Source organism: Lipotes vexillifer, unplaced genomic scaffold, assembly GCF_000442215.2.
Source record: "Lipotes vexillifer unplaced genomic scaffold, Lipotes_vexillifer_v1.1 scaffold717, whole genome shotgun sequence".
NCBI classification, from domain to species: Eukaryota; Metazoa; Chordata; class Mammalia; order Artiodactyla; family Lipotidae; genus Lipotes; species Lipotes vexillifer.
The window spans coordinates 4,789,415-4,812,159 of NW_006798707.1; the positions used below are offsets into that span (position 1 = coordinate 4,789,415).

The 22,745-nt window shown below is 51.7% G+C and overlaps 1 protein-coding gene across 1 annotated transcript in view; it reads right to left on the bottom strand.

The window, feature by feature from the left end:
* The window catches only part of GALNT14 (polypeptide N-acetylgalactosaminyltransferase 14), a 233,031-nt gene that overhangs the window by 53,130 nt on the left and 157,156 nt on the right, over positions 1 to 22,745 (bottom strand). The window contains exons 3-6 of the mRNA XM_007470881.1: positions 9,846 to 9,944; positions 3,349 to 3,416; positions 1,203 to 1,268; positions 966 to 1,087 (exon numbers count right to left, since the gene is read on the bottom strand). Coding sequence (XP_007470943.1) covers positions 966 to 1,087; positions 1,203 to 1,268; positions 3,349 to 3,416; positions 9,846 to 9,944 — 355 coding nt within the window. The remainder of the gene's footprint in view (positions 1 to 965; positions 1,088 to 1,202; positions 1,269 to 3,348; positions 3,417 to 9,845; positions 9,945 to 22,745) is intronic.

Here is a 22,745-nt window from a genome sequence, read left to right on the forward strand (position 1 = left end):
GCGGTTCACACATCTCAATTCCTTCATCCTCTGAAAACCGTCATTTTGCAATAGGAGTCAAGGAGCCACCTTCAAGAGCGAGAAGGAAATAACCACAGCACAGGGGAGATGCTGTTGAGGAAACAATGAGGCCCCTGGTGTTGGTGGTACCAGCTAGGAAATATCAGCCCAAATTATATGATCCTCCCGGAGGCTGTATCCTCACCTGTGAAATGGGTACCTTAAAAATACCTGGCTTCCCACTTCACAGAGCAGCTGCTGGAGACAGTAACTCAGGGAGGAAATGAACAGCATAAATGCTAGTCACAGACACTGGCATCTAAGCATGCAGTGCTTTCTGCAGATCAAGGCAGGGGAGGGGTGGATGGATTTTTGGGAACATAAAATAATGATGGGAAAATTAAAAAAAATTTTTTTTTTTAAATTTCAAGAGGAATAACTGAGACCCAGAGAGAGAAAACAGACAGAATTCTAGGGTAACTTAAGGGCAGACAGAGGCAGGTCTCTTAGCATCCACCCCCGTCTCCCACCTTGGCCTTTGGATGAGGATGACACGTGGCTGGATAAGTCAGAAGCCTCAGGATTTGCATTATGAGGCCTGGTTAATTCCACTGCCTCCTTTTCACAAATGACACTCATCAGCACTCCCTTTCTGGAACTTTCTAACGTCTGGGAGAAATCGCTCTGGGCAGTTCTCTTGGCCAGGAAGCTGCGTGTGTCATGTACCAGCCATCGGCAGCCCCTCCTGCAGGCCTGCTGTGGGTGACAGTGTGATGCAAAGAAGAGGTCCTGGGCTTTGTTCCACCGCTGCCTGCTGGGCAACCCCGGGGAAGGCCACTCTCCCCCATTCTCTTCATCTATAAAATGGGGACAGCAATCTGTCCCACCCACCCCCCAAGGGATTGAGGACATACGTGAAGTCCTGAGCTTACGGAAGTGGGGGGCACGGAACCCACCTCGCTCACCTCTTTGACCCTGTGCAGCAGGGGCTGGAGCCAGTCCCTGTTCACCTCACAGTGGCTGTCGAGAAAAGTCAGGGTGGTGCCCTGGGCAACATCGGCACCCCGGATCCGGGACCGCACCAGACCTGCAGGAGGGACAATCGGCCAAGTGAGTGCCAGAGTCGCTCCATTGTCTGGGACCACACAGAACACACGCCCAAACGCACCCCACCCCGGCCCCTCCCAGCTGCACAGACCCACCTTGCCGCTCGTTATTGCGTAAGCATTTCACCTTGGGTAGCTTGATGAGCTGTCTGCAGTCCTCGGCTGCAAAGACAAGAGGTCATGTGGATTGGGCGCCTGGGGGTGGAGGTGAGTGGCAGCCCTGCCTGCCTTCCCCGCCCCCAACCGCGGTGCCCTGTCTTGATGCCAGGGTGTCTGTGGGCTTTGGAAGGGGCTGACTGACCACGGCTAGCAAAATACAACGTGGCCCATTCTGTGCAAAGTGGCCGCAAGGGGGCCACTTTGGAGCAGGTCAGTCACACAGTGGCACCTGCGTACTTGCTGGAACACTGCCAGATGGGAAATCTTGGCATGGTCACCTGGGGACATTTCTGCTTTTTTATAGACCATTCAAAGCATGATCAGAGTCCTATTCACTTACGTGGGGCCTGATAAAAAGCCACTGGGAGGCCAGAGAATGGATGAGACAAATTTTGGAGTTTCCTTTCAGTTCATGGACTCAATACAGGAGACCCTATTTGTTAGGGGATCCATCTGGTGTATCCCGTCACCCAGAGCTGGTTCAGCTCTCCACCATGCAGGGAAATGTGCTGGGATAGGCAAGAGACCCATCCTAGGCATTCACCCTGGGTCACCCTGGCATGCCTGCCTGCCCCAGCACTCCTTGGCTCTGAACTCTACATCGTAAGTTTTGATTTTGCTTCACTGGTTAGCCAACCTCAGCCCCTCTGCTTGGGTCTGGACTCTACAGAGTGACCACAAAGACTTAGAGGAGCTACCTCGGAGCCAGGCGCTGTTCTAAGCACTTCAAATATGTTAACACGTTCATCCTTATATAAGCCATATATATCATCGCTATCCCCATTTTATAGGCAAGGAAACTGATGCGCATAGAGGTCAATAATTTGCCCAAGGCGCACAGCTAGTAAGTGAGTCAGTGACAGGTCTCGGATTTGAAGCCAGGCAGTTGGCTCCAGAGGCCATGCTCTAACCACTAAGCTATTCTGCTGCTAAGTGAATCCAGCAGCATTCCCGTCTCCAGCCTCAGTGCCAGCTACCTCCCAGCACGACGAGTGTCTCCCCAGCTCCAACCCCTTTCTCGCTAGGGAAGGGAGATCAGATCACTGAGTTTCAGAGCTCAAGTCCGATCTGATTACCCTGGATCTGGTGCACAACCCACTTGTGCATGACTTCCAAGGTTCCGAGGCTGTGTCAGAGGTGTGGGTTTCCAGCCTCCTACAGCAGACCCCAGTGTGGTAGTGGCTCCGACGCCCAGCTTCAGGCATCAGGGCTGGTGGGGAGAGACTCCACTCTCCTGGGACTCGGAGCTGTCCCCAGTGGCCATCACCTGCTTCCCCTGGTTTGTCACTGGGAAGAAGCCGTTCTGCCTACATGTGGCTGACTGCCTGCAGCAGTACTGGGGGCGCTGGGATGACAGCTCTCGGAAGAGGAGCCACAGCACTATCCGTGCTTGAAGTGTAACAGTGCTTCTGCGATGATCGTACCTGATCGTCAAACTGAACACACAGGTGTCTGAAACCTCCCTCGTGCTTTTCTCGGGGAAAGTGGACTTGGACTGTGAATTTGGGTGGGACCCAGGTCCTTGGACAGGATGACTAGGGGATGGTAATGACCAGTGGTTGGAAGGTTGGAAGGCAGCTGCTCACTGTGTCATGGCCAAGTGATGGGATGTCCCCAAAACTGAACCCCCCTCCCCATGAGTCCTGCCGTGGGAATGAAAGGAAGAGGGTAGGTGGCCTCAGCTCAGGCTGGTGGATTATCAGAGTATATGAGTGAGGAATCTCTAGTCATGGGCCTTGCTTCAGGGCTTGGGGTCTCTTTGAAGGTATGGGGTCTCTTCAAGTCCAGGAATGTAGGTTGGGGGCAGTAACACACATGCATACACACACCAACTCCATCAAGAATCTACTCAATTGATCTGGTTAGATCCTCAAAGACTCATGGCAGAGAACCCAAGACATTGTTTCTCAAATGTAAGGTTTATGTACTCCTTGAGCCCCGCTTGGACACTAAATGTCTTCCAACCTACTATAAACCCAGGCTTCTTCCACCCCCAGGGAAGCAGTGGGCTCACCTCTGCTGGTTACACAGGGGCTGGGAACAGACATTTGTGTCCACAGCACAGGAGAGCGATGGTACTTACGGTCATTGCTGAAGTCATCGACTAATATGATTTCCTGGAGGAGATTCATAGGGGTGCGGTTTAATATGCTGTGAGATTGAAAACGGAAAGATCATTATGACTTCTAGCGGCAAAGGCGTGTATCAACCTGAGCTTTATTTTTTGTTTTTTATTTTTATTTTTTTGCGGTACGCGGGCCTCTCACTGTTGTGGCCTCTCCCGTTGCGGAGCACAGGCTCCGGACATGCGGGCCCAGCGGCCATGGCTCACGGGCCTAGCTGCTCCGCAGCATGTGGGATCTTCCCAGACCGGGGCACAAACCCGCGTCCCCTGCATCGGCAGGCGGACTCTCAACCACAGCGCCGCCAGGGAAGCCCTCAACCTGAGCTTTAAATAGACACCAGTGCATTTGAAGAATAAAACTCAGAACAACCGAAAAAACTTTGTCCAGTCACACTGCTCACTGTGAGCCACTGGGACACAACTCTGCTGTGTCTTAGTGAATGTCACCACCACCCACCTAGCACCCAGAGATCCAGTGCCACCCTCAACGACCCTCCCTCTCCCAGAAATGCTGCATCACATCAGTGACCAAGATGTGCTGGTTTTCCTTGAAAAATATCACTCAAATCACCTTCACCTCTTATACCTCCAACCTGATCCAACCTCTTTTGCCTGTTTTTTTTTTTCAGTAGCCTGACCTGTCAGGCCATCCTCCCGTGACCTCCAGAGTGAGCTTTCTGAAGCATAGATGTGAACTCCGATCGTGTGACTTTCCTCACTAATGCAAGTACATAGGTTGACAAAAGGCTCCCCACAATCTACACCCCAAACCCTCAGCACACTCTTCAAGGCTTTTCCCGACCTGGAGCCAGCCCTCTTTCCAGCCTCCTCATGCCCAGTGCCTTTATCTGGAGACATCCTGCTTGTTACAACCAAGGGCCATTCTCCTACCACTGCCACAGCGTGAAATGCCCCTCCTGTGCCACAAGGATCCCTTCAAATGTCACTTCCTCTCCAGCGCCTTTCCAAGCCACTTAGTGAGAATGAACTGCCTCCTCCTCTGGGGTCCCTCAGCTGTTTGTATCTGAAGCTTCCTGCGGCTCTCACGCCAGCCTGACTCCAAGGGCTGGTTTTGTTGGCCCATCAAAATGGCCACCTCCCCGGCGGCAGGGGCCTTGTCAAGCTACTGTCTGTACTGCCAGAGTCCAGCTGTGCCTTGGCCCATGACCATTCACTCCATTTAGTGCACACCTACTATGTGCTGGGCGCTGGGTATATGATGAGGATCAAAGGAGATGTGAGCTCTGTGAGAGGCTTGTGGTCTAGGAGCTACTTACTACAGGCTGTGTAACCTTGGGCAGGTTACTTTACCGCTCTGGGCAGTAAAGTATTCCCATCTGTATAACAGGGATAATAATAGCACCTACCCTTCACAGGGCTGTTGGGAGAATTAAGGGAGAATGCTTCTAAAACATTTAGCCAGTGTCTGCTGATAACAGTGATAAAAAGTGTAGCAATTATTACTGTTCTGTGCATCAGTGGTGATTTTTGAATTGACTGCATCTCCTCTCCTGTGCTGTGGATCTGTACCCACAGGGCAAGGTTAGGTTTCTGTGTTCATTCTGGGTTTCAGGCCTGAGATGGCCGGATCCTGCTTCTCCTGAACATGCCAAACTGCATGGTTCCTCAGAAACATTCCTGGGCCACACCACCCACCGTGGGGCACCCAGCGCCCTGCGTGTATTGAGGACGGGGTTCAGATGGGTGCTGGCGGAGGCGTGTGTGCACCTGAGCCCTGTTTCTGGTGAGCTGTCCTTTCTAAGCAGGATGCAGAGGCTTTCCAGGAGAACTTCGCCTGGAGCTACCTTTATTCATGAAACCGTAGTTCTCACCATGGCAACTAGTGTGAGGGGGAGAGGGGAACCCCGACCCCAAGCCCTGAGCCCGCTGTTGGGAGGTGGGGACGGGGGGGGGGGGGGGGGGGGGGGGGGGGGCAGGAGGTGGTGGGAGGGAACCCTCGCCACAATCATCCGAAAGGAAACACACCAAACCCAACAACCAGCCCTCTAATCAGAGTGGGATGGGGAGAGCGAGGCTGAGAGAGAGGGAAAAGTTGCTGGAAGAATACCCTCTAATGAGGTTTGATTACGGCTGTAGCTTCTGCACGCGATCTCCCCAAATCCCTGCCAGCTCTTTGAAATTCAAGAGTTGTCTTCTGTGAACATCAAAAGGTAAATCGCGTGCAGCTCTGTGCTGGGTGAACTGAGAGATGATTAGCGAATAAAAAATGTCCAGGGTTTGAAAAAGAAAAAAAAAAAAAGAATGAAATCGTCAGCGGTAAGTGCTGGTTACACCATTTCCTGGTGACACCTGGCTGGTTTTTGCTCCTCTAAACAGAGCAACTGGAGTGATGGTGGGGGCACCGAAAGAGTGACTCGGGGCTGGGAGGGCCTGAGACGGGCAGGTGCTCTGGGTGCCGGGGTGGCTAGAGAAGAACACAGGTCAAGTCCAGCCCAGGGGACCTGGCTCGGCCCAGATGGTCCCCCTGGGTCCTCTCTTCTGCACACCCCACCTTCATCCCCTGGACCCTGGTGGCTTCCATCCCCCTCCTTTGGTCTCACCAGTTCCCTGCCAGGACAGCTCACCAGTCCCTCCACAGCCAAGCCGACCCTCCCTTTCCTCCAGGGCCTGGCTTTTTCCTTGCTTCACCCCCACTGCACTGTTCTGCGCCCTTTCCTTTCACAGCCTCGCAAGGGAGTGAGTGCTCGCCTCATGGGCGCATCGGGGGTCACACTCTTCCTGGGAATTATCCTAGAACTGAGTCTCCTATCCACAGCTTGCTCTCTGCTAGTGGGCGGCTGCCGGCGGCGTCTACACCTTCTGCCCGCCACGCCCTAACCATGGGGCCCCCCGGAGCCCCCTGAGAGATGGCAGGTACAGCAGCGTGGGAGGCCAGGCAGCCTCTACCATCCCCTACTATGCGATCCTGAGCGAGATACCGGGAAGGTCCCAGCCTTCATTTCCATCTGTAATTACATCTTCCTTGCAAAGGCAGGTGATGTTAATACTTGACCTACCTCACAGGCTATTGTGTGTATGAAATGAGAAAATGTATTTGAAATTGCTTTGTGAACTGCACGGGGCCATCAGCAGGCAGCGTTTATCAGACGTTCCATAACTACCAGTTGAATGAAGACCTGGGGTCGGTTGACAGTTGAGTTTAGTCGTTCTGGAGTCAGACCGACTTGGGTTCGAGTGCTGTGTCTGTGGATCTGCCATTCACTAACTGGAGTGCTTCAGGAAGTATTGAACTGTCAGCACACTGCCTCGGCCACAGAAAAGGAGCTTAGCACCCTGCCTGGTGCCCAGCAGCTGCCCCCAGAATCTGAGGATTGACAATGATGGCGATACCGGTTCTCAACCTGTGATCCCAGAACCAGCAGCATCAGTATCACCTGGGGACCTGTTAGAAATGCAAAGCCTTGGGCCCCACTCTAGACCTACTGAGTTGGAATATGTGGGGATGGGGCCCAAGAAACCATGTTTTAACGAGCCCTCCAGGGGATTCTGATGTCTGCTCAAGCTTGAGAGCCACAGCATCAGAACCCTGCTGCCTACCCAGGCTGGGGGTGCTTCATGGCACCTGCTGTCACCTACCCAGGCTCACTCTGTGCCAGGCACTGTTCCAAGGCCTTCACCTACCTGAAGTCATTCACTCCTCTCCACAATCATGTGAGGCAGTTATTACCAGTATTCCTTGTTGGGCAGGAAAGGAAACTGAGGCAGAGAGGTGAAGGAGGTGCCCAAGGTCACACAGCTGGTAAGGGCAGAGTGGGCAAATCTGGCCCCAGGGTCCAATTTCTTAAACACCTGAATCTGAGAGACTGCTCCTCTAAATCTAGGTTATTACCAAAAGCCACAGCAAGGAGATTCAGGATATAAACTGGCCAGTCAGCATGCTCCAGAGTCCCCCTGGGAGGCAGGGGGCCGGAGGATGCTCCAAAAGAAGGGCGCGGCCCTGGGTCTCACATATGCACAGGGTCTCGTGGCAACACCAGTCAAGATAAACCATTCTTCAGGGCTTTTCTCAGTCCTTAAATGAGAAAAGTCCCCTAACTCATCAAGGCTGTGACTCTCTCTCCCTCCCCGCATCACCCACTACATCGTGCCTCGGCCTGGCTCTGAGTGCCCCCATGTGTGCCTTCCCCCACCCCTCATCCCCGGCTAATGCAGGAGCTTGGGCAGGGATGGGCAGAGGGACCAAGGCCTGGCCAGGCGCTGCATGGGAGGGACGAGAGGGCAACTCGGTCCTTCCCAGTTCCTCGAGCATCCTTCCCTTGCCAGAGCCTGGCAGCAAAGCCATGAGAATTCCAGAAAGTTAAAGATGAAAAGACACCTTAGAAAAGATCCTTTCATCAACAAAAGTGAGATAGGAAGTGCTCTTCATTCAATTCTGTCTCAGTGGCTAGCGATTTATTTGTGCAACAGGATAGGGAGTAAAAGGGAGGTACGGATTCCCAAGGCAAATGACACCTGGCCACAGAATTTCCTAGAAGTAATCTTCTTGCCTCCACCCCTAAAATTCACTTCCGCCCTGCCTGCTAATGATGTTAATGCCCGTCTGGTCATACCTGGCTCTCGGGCCCTAATTCTGATGTTTTCATGCCTCACACTTGGGTCTGAGCCAGGGGCCTGGCTCACACTGAAGTTCCTGAGAGGCAGGAAAGAGGTCCTGAGCTCTCTATGCAAAGCACCCAGCAGAACTTGGGGTACAGTCTGGCACTTCATGGCGCCTTCTGAAGAGCATGGTGTTGATGGGCCCTAAGTCCCCTTCGGAGTGCAGGGCACCAGGGCCTCGGGGGAAGCCCTCCGTCAGGCTGGCAGACAGAGGCGCTGGGGCTGCACCCCTACTGCTCCCCACTTCCACCCAGGAAGTCAGAACCCCGAATCCTGGCTCCTGTGCTTCCCAGCTCTGTGGACTTGGCCTCCGTTCACTACGTGCACCTGGACTTCACAAGGTTCGATGGGGCTCCAACTGCAGTCAGAGATAAAATGTGTTCTGTGGGGCTTCCCTGGTGGCGCAGTGGTTGGGAGTCCGCCTGCCGATGCAGGGGACACGGGTTCGTGCCCTGGTCCTGGAAGATCCCACATGCCGTGGAGCGGCTGGGCCCGTGAGCCATGGCCGCTGAGCCTGTGCGTCCGGAGCCTGTGCTCCGCAACGGGAGAGGCCACAACAGTGAGAGGCCCGCGTACCGCAAAAAAGTAAAAATAAAAAATAAAAGCTCAGCATACATTTAACATGTTAATATTATTATCATAAAGTACCATTATTACTATTATAAAGAGACGGAGAAGCAGCAGGAAGAGAACGAGAAATATGTCTTAGAGCTGAGAGGGGTGAGTCTGAGGGCAGCAGCTGAAGTGCCCCTGAGAACATAAACATAGTGTAAGGAAAGCATGGGGGACCTGGGGTCACCACATTATAATGGCCCCCAAATGTCCCAGGGTAATGTCTTCTTGTAGGAAATGTGATAGAACTTGAAACATGAAAGACCTTTCTATCACCATCTTTACAGATGTGGCTAATGACCTATCCAGGGTCACAAGGCAAGGAAGTGGTAGGGTGGGGACTTGACCCAGGTATTCAGACTCCAAGTGTGGTGCCTTTTTACGTACCCCAGAACCTCTTCTCTTTTGAGAGCTCAGTAGCTGTGCAGATACAGGGATGGCTGCTCTGTGCCAGCACAGTCTCAGTCCTTTACCTGAATTAACCAAAGCAGCTCTATGCCATAGGACTAATTATTATGCCACAGGGAGGTTAGGTAAGACATGAATAAGATACAGGCCTTACCTGTCAGGAGTTCATTGAGGATTACATCTGGGAAAAATGCATTAAGTGCTAGAGTAGAGAAGTGCAGAGAAGCAGCCCAGAAGAAGGCCCTGATGGTTGTGTGTGTGTGTGTGTGTGTGTGTGTGTGTGTGTGTGTGTGTGTGTGTGTGTGTGTGCGCGCGCGCGCGTTGAGGGGGATGGAGGTGCGTGGCATCAGAAGACTCCTCCAAGGAGGAGAAGAGGTCAGCCTGGAAGGCAAGGAGTCTCTCTTGGATGCTCTTGGCAGACCCGAGTTCTAACCCCAGACTGATGCTGGGGGTGGAGGATGTACTCAGCCTCTCGGTGCCCCAGCTTCCTTATCAGCTGTGAAAATGACAACTCATGTTCTAGAGGCAGTCTACGCAGTGGTTAAGGGCAAGTACTCTGGGACCAAGTCCTCTATGACTTCCCGTGACCTTCTATAAGTAACCCGATGCCTCAGGCCTCTATCTTTCCTCCTGTATAATGGGATAATAGCTGCCCTCATAGGAGCGTGAGGAGTGACTACTAGCGGATGCATGTGGAGCGTGCTGAACAGTGCCTGGCAGGTACTTAGAAACACTTGAACTGGTCCCCCTCCCCACGCGGGCAGACATGCCCTCGCCAAGTGCCAGCCTGGAGGGCTGACAGACGGGAAAGCTCTTACCTGCGGATGGTTCTGAGCAGGGTGGAGCGGGCCTCGTTGTGGAAGGTGATGATGATGCTGGTGGGAGGGAGGTCCGTGCAGTACCCTAGCAGGGTGCATCTGAGGAAGGCAAGGCAGCGGGACAAGAAGACCTTTAGAGACAAAGCAGATCTCAAGGGCTGGAACCAAGGGCATCACTGGTGTGGACAGATGCCTGGTGTCTGGTGGGGCCCCCTCCAGCTGCACAGCACCGTGTAAGACCCCAGGGCCTCACCTGGCCCGACGGGGGAGCCCAGGAAGCTCCGAGAATGGTTAGAGCTGAATCTCCCACCACCTCGGGGGAACTTAGGCTTGGAGTCGAATTAAGCTGACGTACAGAACATAAATGCGGGATTTCCTGCGTGCCTGGGTTACAGCACATAGTTCCTGGTAGCCACATAAGCCCACCCCCGAGCCTTGGGCTCTGCTGCCCAGTCTGTGTCCATCCCAGCCTCCCAAGGCCTCACTGTGTTCTGGGCCAGCAGCTCCAGCCCACCATACCACGCTGACCCCTGACTTCCGGCCACACACACCGAAATCTGGCATATTTAAAGAGGCAGAACCCTAAAACCCAGCATTCGTAGGAAAACCCCATCTTGAAAAAGCATTCATTTCCCCATGTCCAGGATCATTTTGTATGACAATTACATGTGGGGTAATATCAATTTAACACCTCACTGCAAGTGAAAATTGTAGCCCGCAGCCCGAAAATTACTATAATAATGGAAATAAACCCACCAAGTGAGGCTGGGGCCACCAGGGGCGATCCTGGGTAAATGCTGCCTCCTGTTTCTCGCTGTTCCAGGGGTATTAAACGAGGAAGTAAATAACAGATGTTTGGTGAGTCAAACATTTCCTCTCCTCATTTTCTAATTTCTTCCTAGGCTTGGGCCTTTCTTGGGGCTTTTAACTTGGGGTCCAGAGACCCAAGGATGGACTTCAAGGGGGCTGTGAGCCCTCTGACATTGTTTGCAAACTTGTATACACAAATGTGTTTTTATTCTCTTCCCTGGGAAGATGGTTCATAGCTTTCGGTAGATTCTCAAAGAAGTCTGTGGCCTGAAACACTTAAGAACCTCAATCCTAGGCCAATGGGCATGACGTCCCTTTGGCCTCCCTAATAATTCTGAACACTTTTTCCTACAAGAGCAAACCCTGAATAAGAGGACTTAGACAGACAAGGCAGGGCTGTTGTGCTCAGGACCTGAGCACAGACTGGGATGGGTCAGCCACAAGGAGCCAAGAATTGGGAAAGGAAGGCCCCAGGGGAAGAGACAGTGGAAAGGCTGGTCATGACCCTCAGGCCTGCCTGTGCTCCCCCTACAGAGACAACTTCTCACCACATCACGTCAGCTCCACCTACTAATAAATCCCCACCCCCTGAACCCACCTCTCCTTTCTAGTCCCCATGGGCCCAGCTCAGAGAGTCTTTACTCCTCTGGGGGATTCCTGCAGCAGTCGCCTGACCAGTCATCTTGCCTCCACCCTCTGCCCCTGCCAGTCATGTCCAGTCTACCACAAATCTCTGCCCAGGTCTTCCTCTGGCTTGAAGCCTTCAGTGGCTCCTGATATAGAAAGTCCAAAACTCCCTATCACAGCCTTCAAGACCTTCCACAATTGCAACTTCATATGCTGCCATAACTTTCTGTCACTGCTCTCACTATTACCTCTGCATGGAGCAGTGTCCTTTCTCTTTTCTCCACCTGATGAACTCCTACTCATCCTTCAAGACCCAGAGCAAATATCTCTTGTCTGCAAAGGCGTTCCATACTCCCCCAGATAGGCAATGACCTGTGCTTTGTGCTCCCATAAGTTTGTACATATCTCTCTCCTGGCACTTCTCAAGATGGACTATCACCCCCACTTGGCTATGAGTTCCTCTAGGGAAGGACCCTTGTCTATCTCCATGTCCCTAGAACAAGAGATAAGTATATCAGATGCCCGTTCATGGAGAAAGAGAGAAAGAAATTCAGGAAATGCATTCCTAGGTCAGCTGATGACTTAGTCTTTTATGCTTTTAAAAGGGGAGGTATACAGTTCTGTCCCTCACTGAATCAGGGCTAGCTTATAGGACTAATAGAATATGACGGAAGTGACAGTGTGTGATTTCTAAGGCTAAATCATAAAAGCACCGAAGACTCTGCCTTGGCCACTTGGAGGGAAACCAGCTGCCATGCTGTGAGGACACTCAAGCAGCCCTGTGGAGTGATGCTGACGTGTGTTGGAACTGAGGTCTCCTGCCCACAGCCGGCACCAACTTGCCAGACACAGGAATGAGCTCCCCTGGAAGTGAGTCCACCAGCTCTGGTCAAGCCTTCAGATGACGGCAGCTCTAGCAGCTCCAAGCCTGAACCGCCCAGCCAAGATGCTCTGAATTCCTACCTCAGAGACCATAAGGACAATCAATGATTCCTGTCGTTTTAAGCCGCTAAAGTTTGGGGGTGATTTGTTGTGCATTAAATAACCATTATAAAAGAGGAGGAAAATGCCTTGAAATGGCCCCTAGTGAGAAGAGGCCTTGGACTTGCCTACCTTTGGATTCAGAACTGAGTCTAAGCTGGGAGCAGTGGGGAGGGAGGAGGGCAGGGGGCTGGCAGAGGTGGACTTGGGGTGGGGGCTCCCTCGATTGGTGTGCTGCAGGGTCCATGGCGGGCAAGGAGGGGCTGGGAGGGACCCAGGCAGAGGGGTAGGCGGCAGTGAGCATTGTCAGCACCAACAGGAATGAGGGGGATGGCAGGGCGTGGAAGGATAACCATCTGTCTCCTTATAGGAAGGTGATAAAGCAGAGAGCTTAGCAGAACCTCCCTGTCTCCATCAGAGACGGGGAGAGAAGACAGACGAGCATTATGACTGAGAAGGCCGTGCTGCCAGGGCTGCGCTGAGGGTCAGCCCTGGGCACTGCGCTGGAGACGGCGTCCCATTCCACACCCTGGGCGGCGATGGGATCCCAAATCCCAGCTTTTATGAGGTAAGTTATTCGGGGGCAAGTTGGTGCAGGAGGTACTGGGAGTTACCCGCTTAGAGAACTCTTGGGGACAGGGCTCCTTTTCCTGCCTCGGAGGCATCCAGCTGGTAGGCAGGTGTATGGCTGCACAGTGACGCAGCAGCATGCATGTGGCGCTGGGAGAGCAGAGGGAAGCGGACCCCCGCCCGGGGGGCGGGGCAGGGGCGGGGTGTGTGTGAAGGTTTCATGGAGGAGGAGGTGCTGGATCTCACAGGGTGATACAGGGATAGATGGACACAAACGGGGTACAGCATCCCCATCACAGCATGGTTCTGGACTCGCAGGCCAGATGCCCAGTGAGGCAGTTGGCAGAATACTGGCCCAGGGGTCTGGATACCACTGACCAGCTGCGAGACGGTAGGTAAACCACCCACCTCTGCAGGCTGCTGTCTGCTCATCTGTAAAACAGAGCTTGGGCCCAAGGCTCTCCTGCTAAAGGTTCCCAGAGCTCAGTAATCAGAAGCTTTGATTGTAGCTGACGTGCAATAAGCGTGGTTGATTTGAACGAAAGGCCGTGACGGCCATTCTGCAGCCGAGGCTCAACTGTGTGGCTGGACAACCAAATTCACTTTTCTAAGACTCAGTATCTTCATCTGGAAAGTGGAGACAACAACTTTTAACTTGTAGATTTTCCCCCCTAAATTATTAATATGTTAGGTAATAATAGATGCTTGACAAATAGTGACTATCATTATTATTATTATTTTTCTTTTTGCGGTACGCGGGCCTCTCACCGTTGTGGCCTCTCCCGCTGCGGAGCACAGGCTCCGGACACGCAGGCTCAGCGGCCATGGCTCACGGGCCCAGCCGCTCCGCGGCATGTGGGATCCTCCCGGACCGGGGCACGAACCGGCGTCCCTTGCATCGGCAGGCGGACTCTCAACCACTGCGCCACCAGGGAAGCCCTATCATTATTTTTAACATCACGTTTAAATCTGCAGACTCCTCCTCCCGCTGGGTGGAGCCAGATCTTGCACCACAGGCTGGAAAGGCGTCCTTAGTGAGTGGTTCTGCCCTGTCTGACAGCGGGTAAGGGGCACTGGGAGGCAAGAGGCGGTAAAGAGAGCAAAGAGAGCATCAGTGTTAGAGAAAGGAACCTGGGCTGTGACGTCGATGTGAATCCTGGATCTGCTGAAAACTGGCTGTGTGACCTTGGGCACGTCCTTTACCTTCTCTGAGCCTCAGTGTTGTCACCTGTAAACTGAGGACGAATACCTCCCTTTCAGGCTTGTTTGTGGAGATTGCAGAGAATACAGGCAAAACATGTGGTGTTTCATAGCTGCTGAGTAAATGGTGGTGAGAATTATTAGTGTAATAATAATATTGCCTCCAGGCAACGTTCAATGCTTTTGGACAAGAACTACAAACTCAGAGTTCAGCCAAGGAAGGAAGGGGCTTGGAGATGACCTAGTCCAACCTCCTAAAGTGGGCAGAACTTGGCCCAACAGGCGTCCATTGGCGCCTGGGCTGCTTTGCTCCTGGGGCTCAGCCCCCTCCAGCCTCCTGCTCCTGCAGGATAAAGGACAGGGCCTCTTCCTCGAGGCTGGGCAGAAATCCCATAAGAGCCTCCTGTGTGCACAGGCCCAAGGGAGGGCAGGCCGGCAGGAGGCGGTGCATCACAGCTCTGAGGCACGGGCATCCCGGCTCCCGGCTCCCGGCACTCAGCACTGTCTTCCTCCTGCCCCTGCTCTCAGCTCATGGTGCCTGGACTCATCCTCCGTCTCCTCGGACCCTCACAGCAACCTCTGAGAACCTCTACTCCACGGATGAGAACAACTGCAGCTCAAGATCTCACTCAAGCTCACACACCTGGTGAGTGGCCGAGATGAGCTGCGTCCAGGTTCCATGACCTCTAATGTGGTAGTTGTCCCTAGCATCCACTGTGAACTCAACCTGGTTAAGGCACAGGAGCCCAAGGGGACAGGGCCCACCTGCCCGAGCCCTGCGCATGAGCCACCATGCCCTTCAAGGCCCAGGGGTGCTGCAGTCCCGCTTGGACGTGAGCCCTGGGCACTGGCAGCAACAAGGCCAAGGGGCCAGGAAATATCCTTAAAACAGGCCACTGTGGGGATTCAGAATGTGCGTGGGCTTCCCGTGAGAGGATCTAAAAGATTCATCAAACGGCAAGATCTATTAGGGGCACCAGGGGAATGGAAAAAGCTGCCAACACTGAGATCTGGCGCCGGCAGATGGACGAGAAACATGTTCATAATTTATTAAAGATTCAGGGGTTTTACTGGAGAGAAGAGCTAGCGAGCAGGGAAGATGGGTGTGAGGGTGCAACCAGGAGGAAGGGCGGGACCAGCGCTGTGTGCAGACAGATGCCAGCCCTGGGCTGCTGTCCTGATCGCCACAGCAGCTCCTGCATAATGCGCGCTCCTCTGAGCTGATTCTCCACCTGTAGTTTCCTTTTTGACTTTTCATTTTTGAAAGAAAGATTCAACTGACTTGATTTCTCCAGGTTCAGGTGGGTCTCACAGTGCTTCCTAACCATCCATTTCTTGAGTGTTCAGTGTCATTTATTGGCCGAGGATGCTTCCAGAGAGGTGTTCTGAGATGCTAACCCCTGGCACGGGGTCAGAGCTTCCTCTTCCATCTCTTTCCATCTCTCCACCAGCCAATCGCTGCTCCGCTGCCTATCCCGCCTCATCCCTGCACCTGAACAGGTGCCAAGCGGGGATGTTAGAAACACCCCAAGTGAGGATGGCTGTCAGTTATCACAGAACTGCAATGCTGTGCACATGCCTTTTATTTTATTGCACAAGCTCATTAAAGTGGCAGCAGCCTGTAAACAGAGTGTTATGATAATGATCATCATCCCCATTTTAGCACTGGGCAGCAGGGAGAAAAGATGAGGTCATAAATCAGAAACATTGGGGGCTTCCCTGGTGGCGCAGTTGTTGAGAGTCCGCCTGCCGATGCAGGGGACATGGGTTCCTGCCCCGGTCCAGGAGGATCCCACATGCCGCGGAGCGGCTGGGCCTGTGAGCCATGGCCGCTGAGCCTGCGCATCCGGAGCCTGTGCTCCACAACGGGAGAGGCCACAACAGTGAGAGGCCCGCATACCACACACACACACACACACACACACACACACACACAAATTAGAAACATTTGGGATTTTATTCTCGAGTGTGAAAACAGGAGGGAGTGGTGGAGAGGCAGACCTGGTAACTTCGAAGCAGAAAGTACAGCATAATAATTATTATCACTAAAATGTCCAGAACTGACAATGGCTCTGTGTCTAGGAGGCAAACTCTCAAAGGGGGGGCTCTGGCACCCCAGAGGGGAGGCTGAGGGCAGTTAGAGAAAGGGGAAAGGTCATGCAAATATGCAGCATGACACAGTGGAAATCAGGCCTGGGGTGGGACACACTGGGCCAACCCTTTGCCACTTGGGAGCTGGGCAGTGACTTCCTTGATGAAATTATCCACCTCAGGGAAGGTTTTTTGTTTGTTTTTTTTTACATCTTTATTGGAGTATAATTGCTTTACAACGGTGTGTTAGTTTCCGCTTTATAACAAAGTGAATCAGTTACACACATACACATGTTCCCGTATCTCTTCCCTCTTGTGACTCCCTCCCTCCCACCCTCCCTATCCCACCCCTCTAGGTGGTCACAAAGCAACGAGCTGATCTCCCTGTGCCATGCGGCTGCTTCCCACTAAGCTATCTGTTTTATGTTTGGTAGTGTATATATGTCTATGCCACTCTCTCACTTCGTTCCAGCTTACCCTTCCCCCTCCCCATATCCTCAAGTCCATTCTCTAGTAGGTCTGTGTCTTTATTCCCGTCCTGCCCCTAGGTTCTTCATGACCTGTTTTTTTTTTCTTAGATTCCATATATTTGTGTTAGCATAAGGTATTTGTTTTTCTCTTTCGGACTTACTTCACTCTGTATGAGAGACTCTAGGTCCATCCACCTCACTACAAATAACTCAATTTCATTTCTTTTTATGGCTGAGTCATATTCCATTGTATCTATGTGCCACATCTTCTTTATCCATTCATCTGTTGATGGACACTTAGGTTGCTTCCATGTCCTGATATTGTAAATAGAGCTGCAATGAACATTTTGGTACATGACTCTTCTTTGCATTATGGTTTTCTCAGAGTATATGCCCAGCAGTGGGACTGCTGGGTCATATGGTAGTTCTATTTTTAGTTTTTTGAGGAACCTCCATACCGTTCTCCATAGTGGCTGTATCAATTTACATTCCCACCAACAGTGCAAGAGGGTTCCCTTTTCTCCACACCCTCTCCAGCAATTATTGTTTTTAAACGACTACTTAGTGACCCCTGCTGCCAGCCGCTGCCCTGAGCACCTCGCATATTTAAGGTTCACAGATAGCCCAGTGGGAGGGGGCACTGTTTAATGGATTCACTCAGGAGGAGACTGAGGCACAGGGAGGTTAACTAACTCACTGCAGCTAGTGAGCCCGGGCCTGCTGCATACCCTTGTCACCAAGCCACCACCTCTCCGTGCCAGCACCATTCCAGGCATCGGGGTATCCATAGCTGCCGTCTGTCCCCTAGGTGTACTCTAGGCCCTGCACACCACGTGGACCCCTGGGCTCACACTCGATCACCACCCCCAAGGAGCAGCTTCTACGAAGCTCTAGAACCCAGCAGGGAGGGACAGGCTGCCTGCCGTTCCTGGGTAGTGACAGCAAGACTGGGACACTGCTGGCTGAGCCGCCACGGGAACATCCTAACAGGGGCTCCCACTTACGCCCAGATGGAGCCTGAAAGGGTGGGCACAGGGTGATTTCAACGAGGCCCTGGGAGGCGCGTGAACCTGTTTTTAAGCAGAAAGCTGCAGTTTGTCCCTCCGATTCCCGCAGGTCCAGAGCCCGCTCCAGAGGCCAGACCAGACATAGAAAACAAAGGGGTTATCTTCTCCACGTGTGCCATTTGCCTGAACTCCACAGCTGCAAAGGCCAAGGGAAATAGGCATAAGCTGTAAAGCAGGGGTACGTAGGGCTAGTCTCCTGGGAGAACACTGTCCCCAAGGGAGTGACGACCTGGATTCCCTGCAGGTGGGTGGCACAGCCTTACTTGCTCCCCTCTTCCGTCTCTGTCCCCCTGTGTCCTCCACTACAGCCCAGAAGAGGTCCCAGGGAGGTCACGTCTCCTTCCCATTTTCCTGCCACCAACACCCCCCCAAAGCTGACGTGTGTGAGGAAGAAAGGATGAGAGGGGAAAAGCTCTTTGCCCAGTGACCTTTCCAGAGTGTCAGCTCCCTCGGGACAGGGACCAAGAATACCTAGTACATTTCCCAGCTCAGTTCTGTGCAAGGAAGCCTGCTCTCAGCTATGCGGAAAAGGAAGATGACCGAAAACTATAAAACGCCAAATCTGTAATTGACCTCTAGGTTCAAACTTGACTCTTTAGAAGAGAAAAACACGAGCAGTATAAAAAGTATGACAGCTGTAAAACCAGAAATTCCTTTTAATCTCATTTCATGGGCAACATTATACACTGTAAGGCATGAAATTTTTATTTCGTGTCAACCTCACTGGGATTTCACATGCAGATTAAATGGTTCACCCACATAAACATATACTGCTCCTACTTCTTGCCTCAAGTCACCCTCACTTAGTGTTATGGAAATCCTGCGTCTCATAAAAGACACTTAAGATAACAGTGAGATCTGCTATTCCATGACACGGCCACATTTTGAATTGCTGAGCATGTCATTTTTTTTTTAAAGATTGTTTTTTGATGTGGACCATTTTTTTAAAGTCTTTATTGAATTTGTTACACTACTGCTTCTGTTTTATGTTTTGGCTTTTTGGCCGCAAGGCACGTGGGATCTTAGCTCCCCGACCAGGGATCGAACCCACACCCCCTGCGCTGGAAGGTGAAGTCTTAACCACTGGACTGTCAGGGAAGTCCCTGCTGAGCATGTATTAAATTCTAGTATCCTGGGAAGGGGATAAGTGGGCCAGGGCAGGGAATTGAACTGCTTAGGAACTTGGTTGAGCTCTTGGTGGGCAGATGAAGGCCCTCAGCACCCACCTCCTTGTGTAATCTCTTAGCCTTGAGTGTGGACTAAACCTGGTGTCTTGCTTCTAAGGAACAGACTACAGCTAAAGTGATGGGATGTCACTTTTGTGATTAGGTCACAAAAGACAGTGACTTCCATCTTTTTCACTTGTATGTTTTGCTGAAGCAAGCTGCCATGATGGGGAGCCCCACATGGCAAAGCACTGAAAGTGGCCTCTGGTCCATAGCCTGTGAGGGACCGAATCCTGCCAACAACCATGTCAGTGAACTTGAAAGACGGTCCCCCCTGAGACGTGCCCTGAGATGCCTGCAACCTCAGCTGACACCTTGAAGACTGCCTGTGAGAGACCCTGAAGGAAAGGACCCATCTTGGCCATGCCTGAATTCCTGACCCACAGAAACCGTGAGATGATAAACATTATTTTAAGCCACTAAGTTTCATGGTAATTTGTTATGTAGCAACAGACAATGAATACAGGTACCCTTAGCTCCTGAAAACCCGAGTCCACCAGGATTTCTCACTGCCCTGGGGTCAAAGGTAAATTCTCTTGGGTACTTGGTGGAAGAGCTATGCAAAGGCATCACGATTCTCCCAGCGCAGAGCTCCAGAGCTCCCACTTCATTCATGCTCTGTTGGCATCAAGATGTTGCTAGGTATAGGATTCCTATGGCCACAACATACAGAGGGAAGTTCTTCAGGGGTACCTTTGGGGTTTGTTCCAGTCTTTAAAGATTCAGCTCCCTTAGGGCTTCTTAATATGAATCAAACACATAGAAAATTGTTGAGAGACTCTCTTCTCACTTCTCCCGTGGATGGTGCATAATTAGTGCCCTTCCACACGCACAGAGGAGAAGTTAATTCATCTCATATAATGGATGTCATAGGGCTTTAAGGCTTGATTCACTTGCAGAAGTCCAGTAAAGAAAGGCTGACCTAAGATGGTAACACAGACATCCCTCCACTCCATGAGCACGAGGCCATTTGGCAGAGCCCTTGGCCTCAGGCTGGGCCTATTTAGGCCAACAAATGCATTCCCTGTACCAACCATCACCATGTTCTTGGTTGAATCTATCTGTCAGGCCAGCTCAGGGTCTGCAGTTCACTTCTTGCTCCTCGGAGAACCCTCTGGATTTCTTAGGCACCTACTTCCAGTAGCATCACATTTCTAAGAAAACCTACATCTTGACAATTCTAGGGCACTTCCACCATCATTATTAATTGCAGGCTCCGCAAGCTCATTTTCCTGGCGATGTACCAATGCCCCAAGGGTTCTTTGCTGACATGCTGCAAAGCTAACCGGAGAGGGGTACACTAGGATGTAAGGGGCCATGTTGTCTGGAGGCCCCCAAAGGCTCAGTCTCTGCCGCTATTTCGCAGCCCAGAGTAGCTGGAAGACCTTTCCCTCTCTGGCTCCATACAAACTCCTGGGCTGCTGCAATACTGGACTGGAATGGACCACAGAGCTCCTCTGGTTAGTCAGTCCCTACATTGTGAGCTGCTGGACTGCATCTCTAGGAGAAGCCTACGCATGCTCTGAATAAAGTCTACAAGAGTCAGATAAGTTTGGCACATGAGAAATACTGGAAAACTACTAGATTAACTTTTTGGTGATCCACCCATGCACACTAACATGTTAAAGGTTCTGACACTTGCGCTAGCATCCTGTTTACCAAGCTTTGACCTCGAACCGTGCCCTAAAATCCTTCACGTATCATGGGAACTCACATATTCACAGGATATATATATTGTACCAAGCCTACCACTTAACATCCTACCAAAAACAGAATTTTGTAACACACAGGTTTTAAAAGCATTGCTTCCAGCTCCCTCCTGTTTTAAAGATGTGCAAACTGAGGCCCAGAACAGTGAGCAAACTGACCTGCCACGTTCAGCCTGCTTGGCAGTGGCCAAGCTAAGATCTCCTAGTTCTTGGCTATTGAACTTGCTACTTCCTTAAAGCACTCAGGCTTGGGGGGCCCCGTCAGATCAGATGGTTTAGAGAAGCCCCAGGCCCCAGTCCACATAGGGTTACTGGCCACCTCTGCTTTCCAGTGCCCTTTTACCCCCTCAAAATATTCCCACCAAGGTCCCTATTACTTCTCTATGTTGCTAAATCTAATGGAAATTTTTCAGTCCTTTCCTTGCTTGTCATCTCTGTGGTAGTTAATATTGAGGGTCATACATCTCATTAAATGTCTGGATCTTTGCCCTTGGCTTTGGTAGAATCACCCCAGCATGGTTCTCCTCTTCTTAGGCTGTTTCTTGGTTTTCCTTTTCTTTCCCTCCTCTGAAATTCTGGTGCTCCCTTCGAAAATTCTCTGCTAAGCCATTCTCTTCTCAATCTTCCTTCCCTCTAGATTATTTTACTTGTTTCCAAGCCTTCAATTTCCCATCTGTTTGCGGACGATCCCAACCCTAACCTTAATCTGATGAGCATCTTCTCTTGGATGTCCCCACGAGATGACCTCTTCAGCCACCCTCTGCCTCTCATACCTCGCCCAAGCCTGGCGACCCTTCCGTGTTCCCCAGCTCACCACCATCTACCATGTGCCCAAACCCAAGAGGTATTCTCGAATCCTGCCTCTCCGTCCCTGACCCCAGCCGCCCTAAACCTAGTCCTATCAATCCTTCTTACGTATCTCTCAATCTGGCTGTTTCTCTCTATTCCCATCATGTCTTTGCCGGATTACTGCAGCCACTTCCTAGCTGGCTTTATCCCCTTCCAATCTCTCCTGCATGCTGCAGCTAGAATGATCATTCCAAACTGCAAATTTTTAACATGTTTCCACACTGCCCAACTGCTCCCAAAATAAGGTTGAAACCCCTAATCACCGCTTACCATCCTCGGTGAGCCGGCATCACCTGTGACTCCTCTCTTCACATCCTCCAACTTCCAGCCACGTTCTGCCTCACCTGCTCTTTCCCCTCTGGACCTCAGCAGGCGCTGCCCTCCCTCCCACGTGTCTGAAAGGCGCTCTCCTCTCTTCCAAGGCCTGGCTATTTTTTCCTCTTCTAATCCTGGCTTGGAAGGTACTTCCCCTCGGAAGCGTTTCTTGATCTCCAAGTCTTTTCTACTGTGCTCCCCTAGGACGCTGCACTCACCCCATCACTGTGGTTTATTACCAAGCATTGGGAACTCTCCGTCTCTTCTGCTGACTCTTAGCTGCAATGAAGGCCAGGACTTATTCGTAGTTATAACCTCAGTCCCTGGCATGGAGACTAAACATAGTATAGGTACGATAAACATCTGAATAATGAGTGGATGAGTGAATGGGGGAGGAAGCAGGTGAGGCTTCCATGGGGGCAAAGCCAGAGGAGAAAACGTCCCTTGCCAAGTGACAGGTGGCACCAGCTCATGGAAGCTGCAGAGCTGTAAGCTGAGTGACGTGCCAAGGTCAGTCACACAGAGGAGTCCAAACAAGTCACCAAAACTGAGAATGGTACCATGTGGGGAGAATGGGGAGCCTTGGGCTAAGGCTGTCCTGGGGGACTTCTGGGACAGTCATCCGGTGCCTGTGGACAGGTCTGATGCATTCTCTGTTGCACTGAAAACTCAGCTGTGTTTAAAAAGCTGGGATGTTCCCCTTGCTCACTGAAGTCCCAGCGATGAACAATGCTTCCTCACGTGGGAGGGGAGAGACTGAATCCTAGCTGATACGACTGCCAGACTATGACTCAGATGCTCTTTTCTCCCAGACCTGTGCTGTCCCATATGGTAGCCACGAGCCACCTGTGGCTATTGAGCATTTGAGATGTATCAGAATAGAGATATGCTGTCAGTGTGAAATACACACAAGATTTCAGACTGATAAAAAACGCAAGATACCTCATCAGTATTTTTTTACCGTATTTTATGTCAAAATGATAAT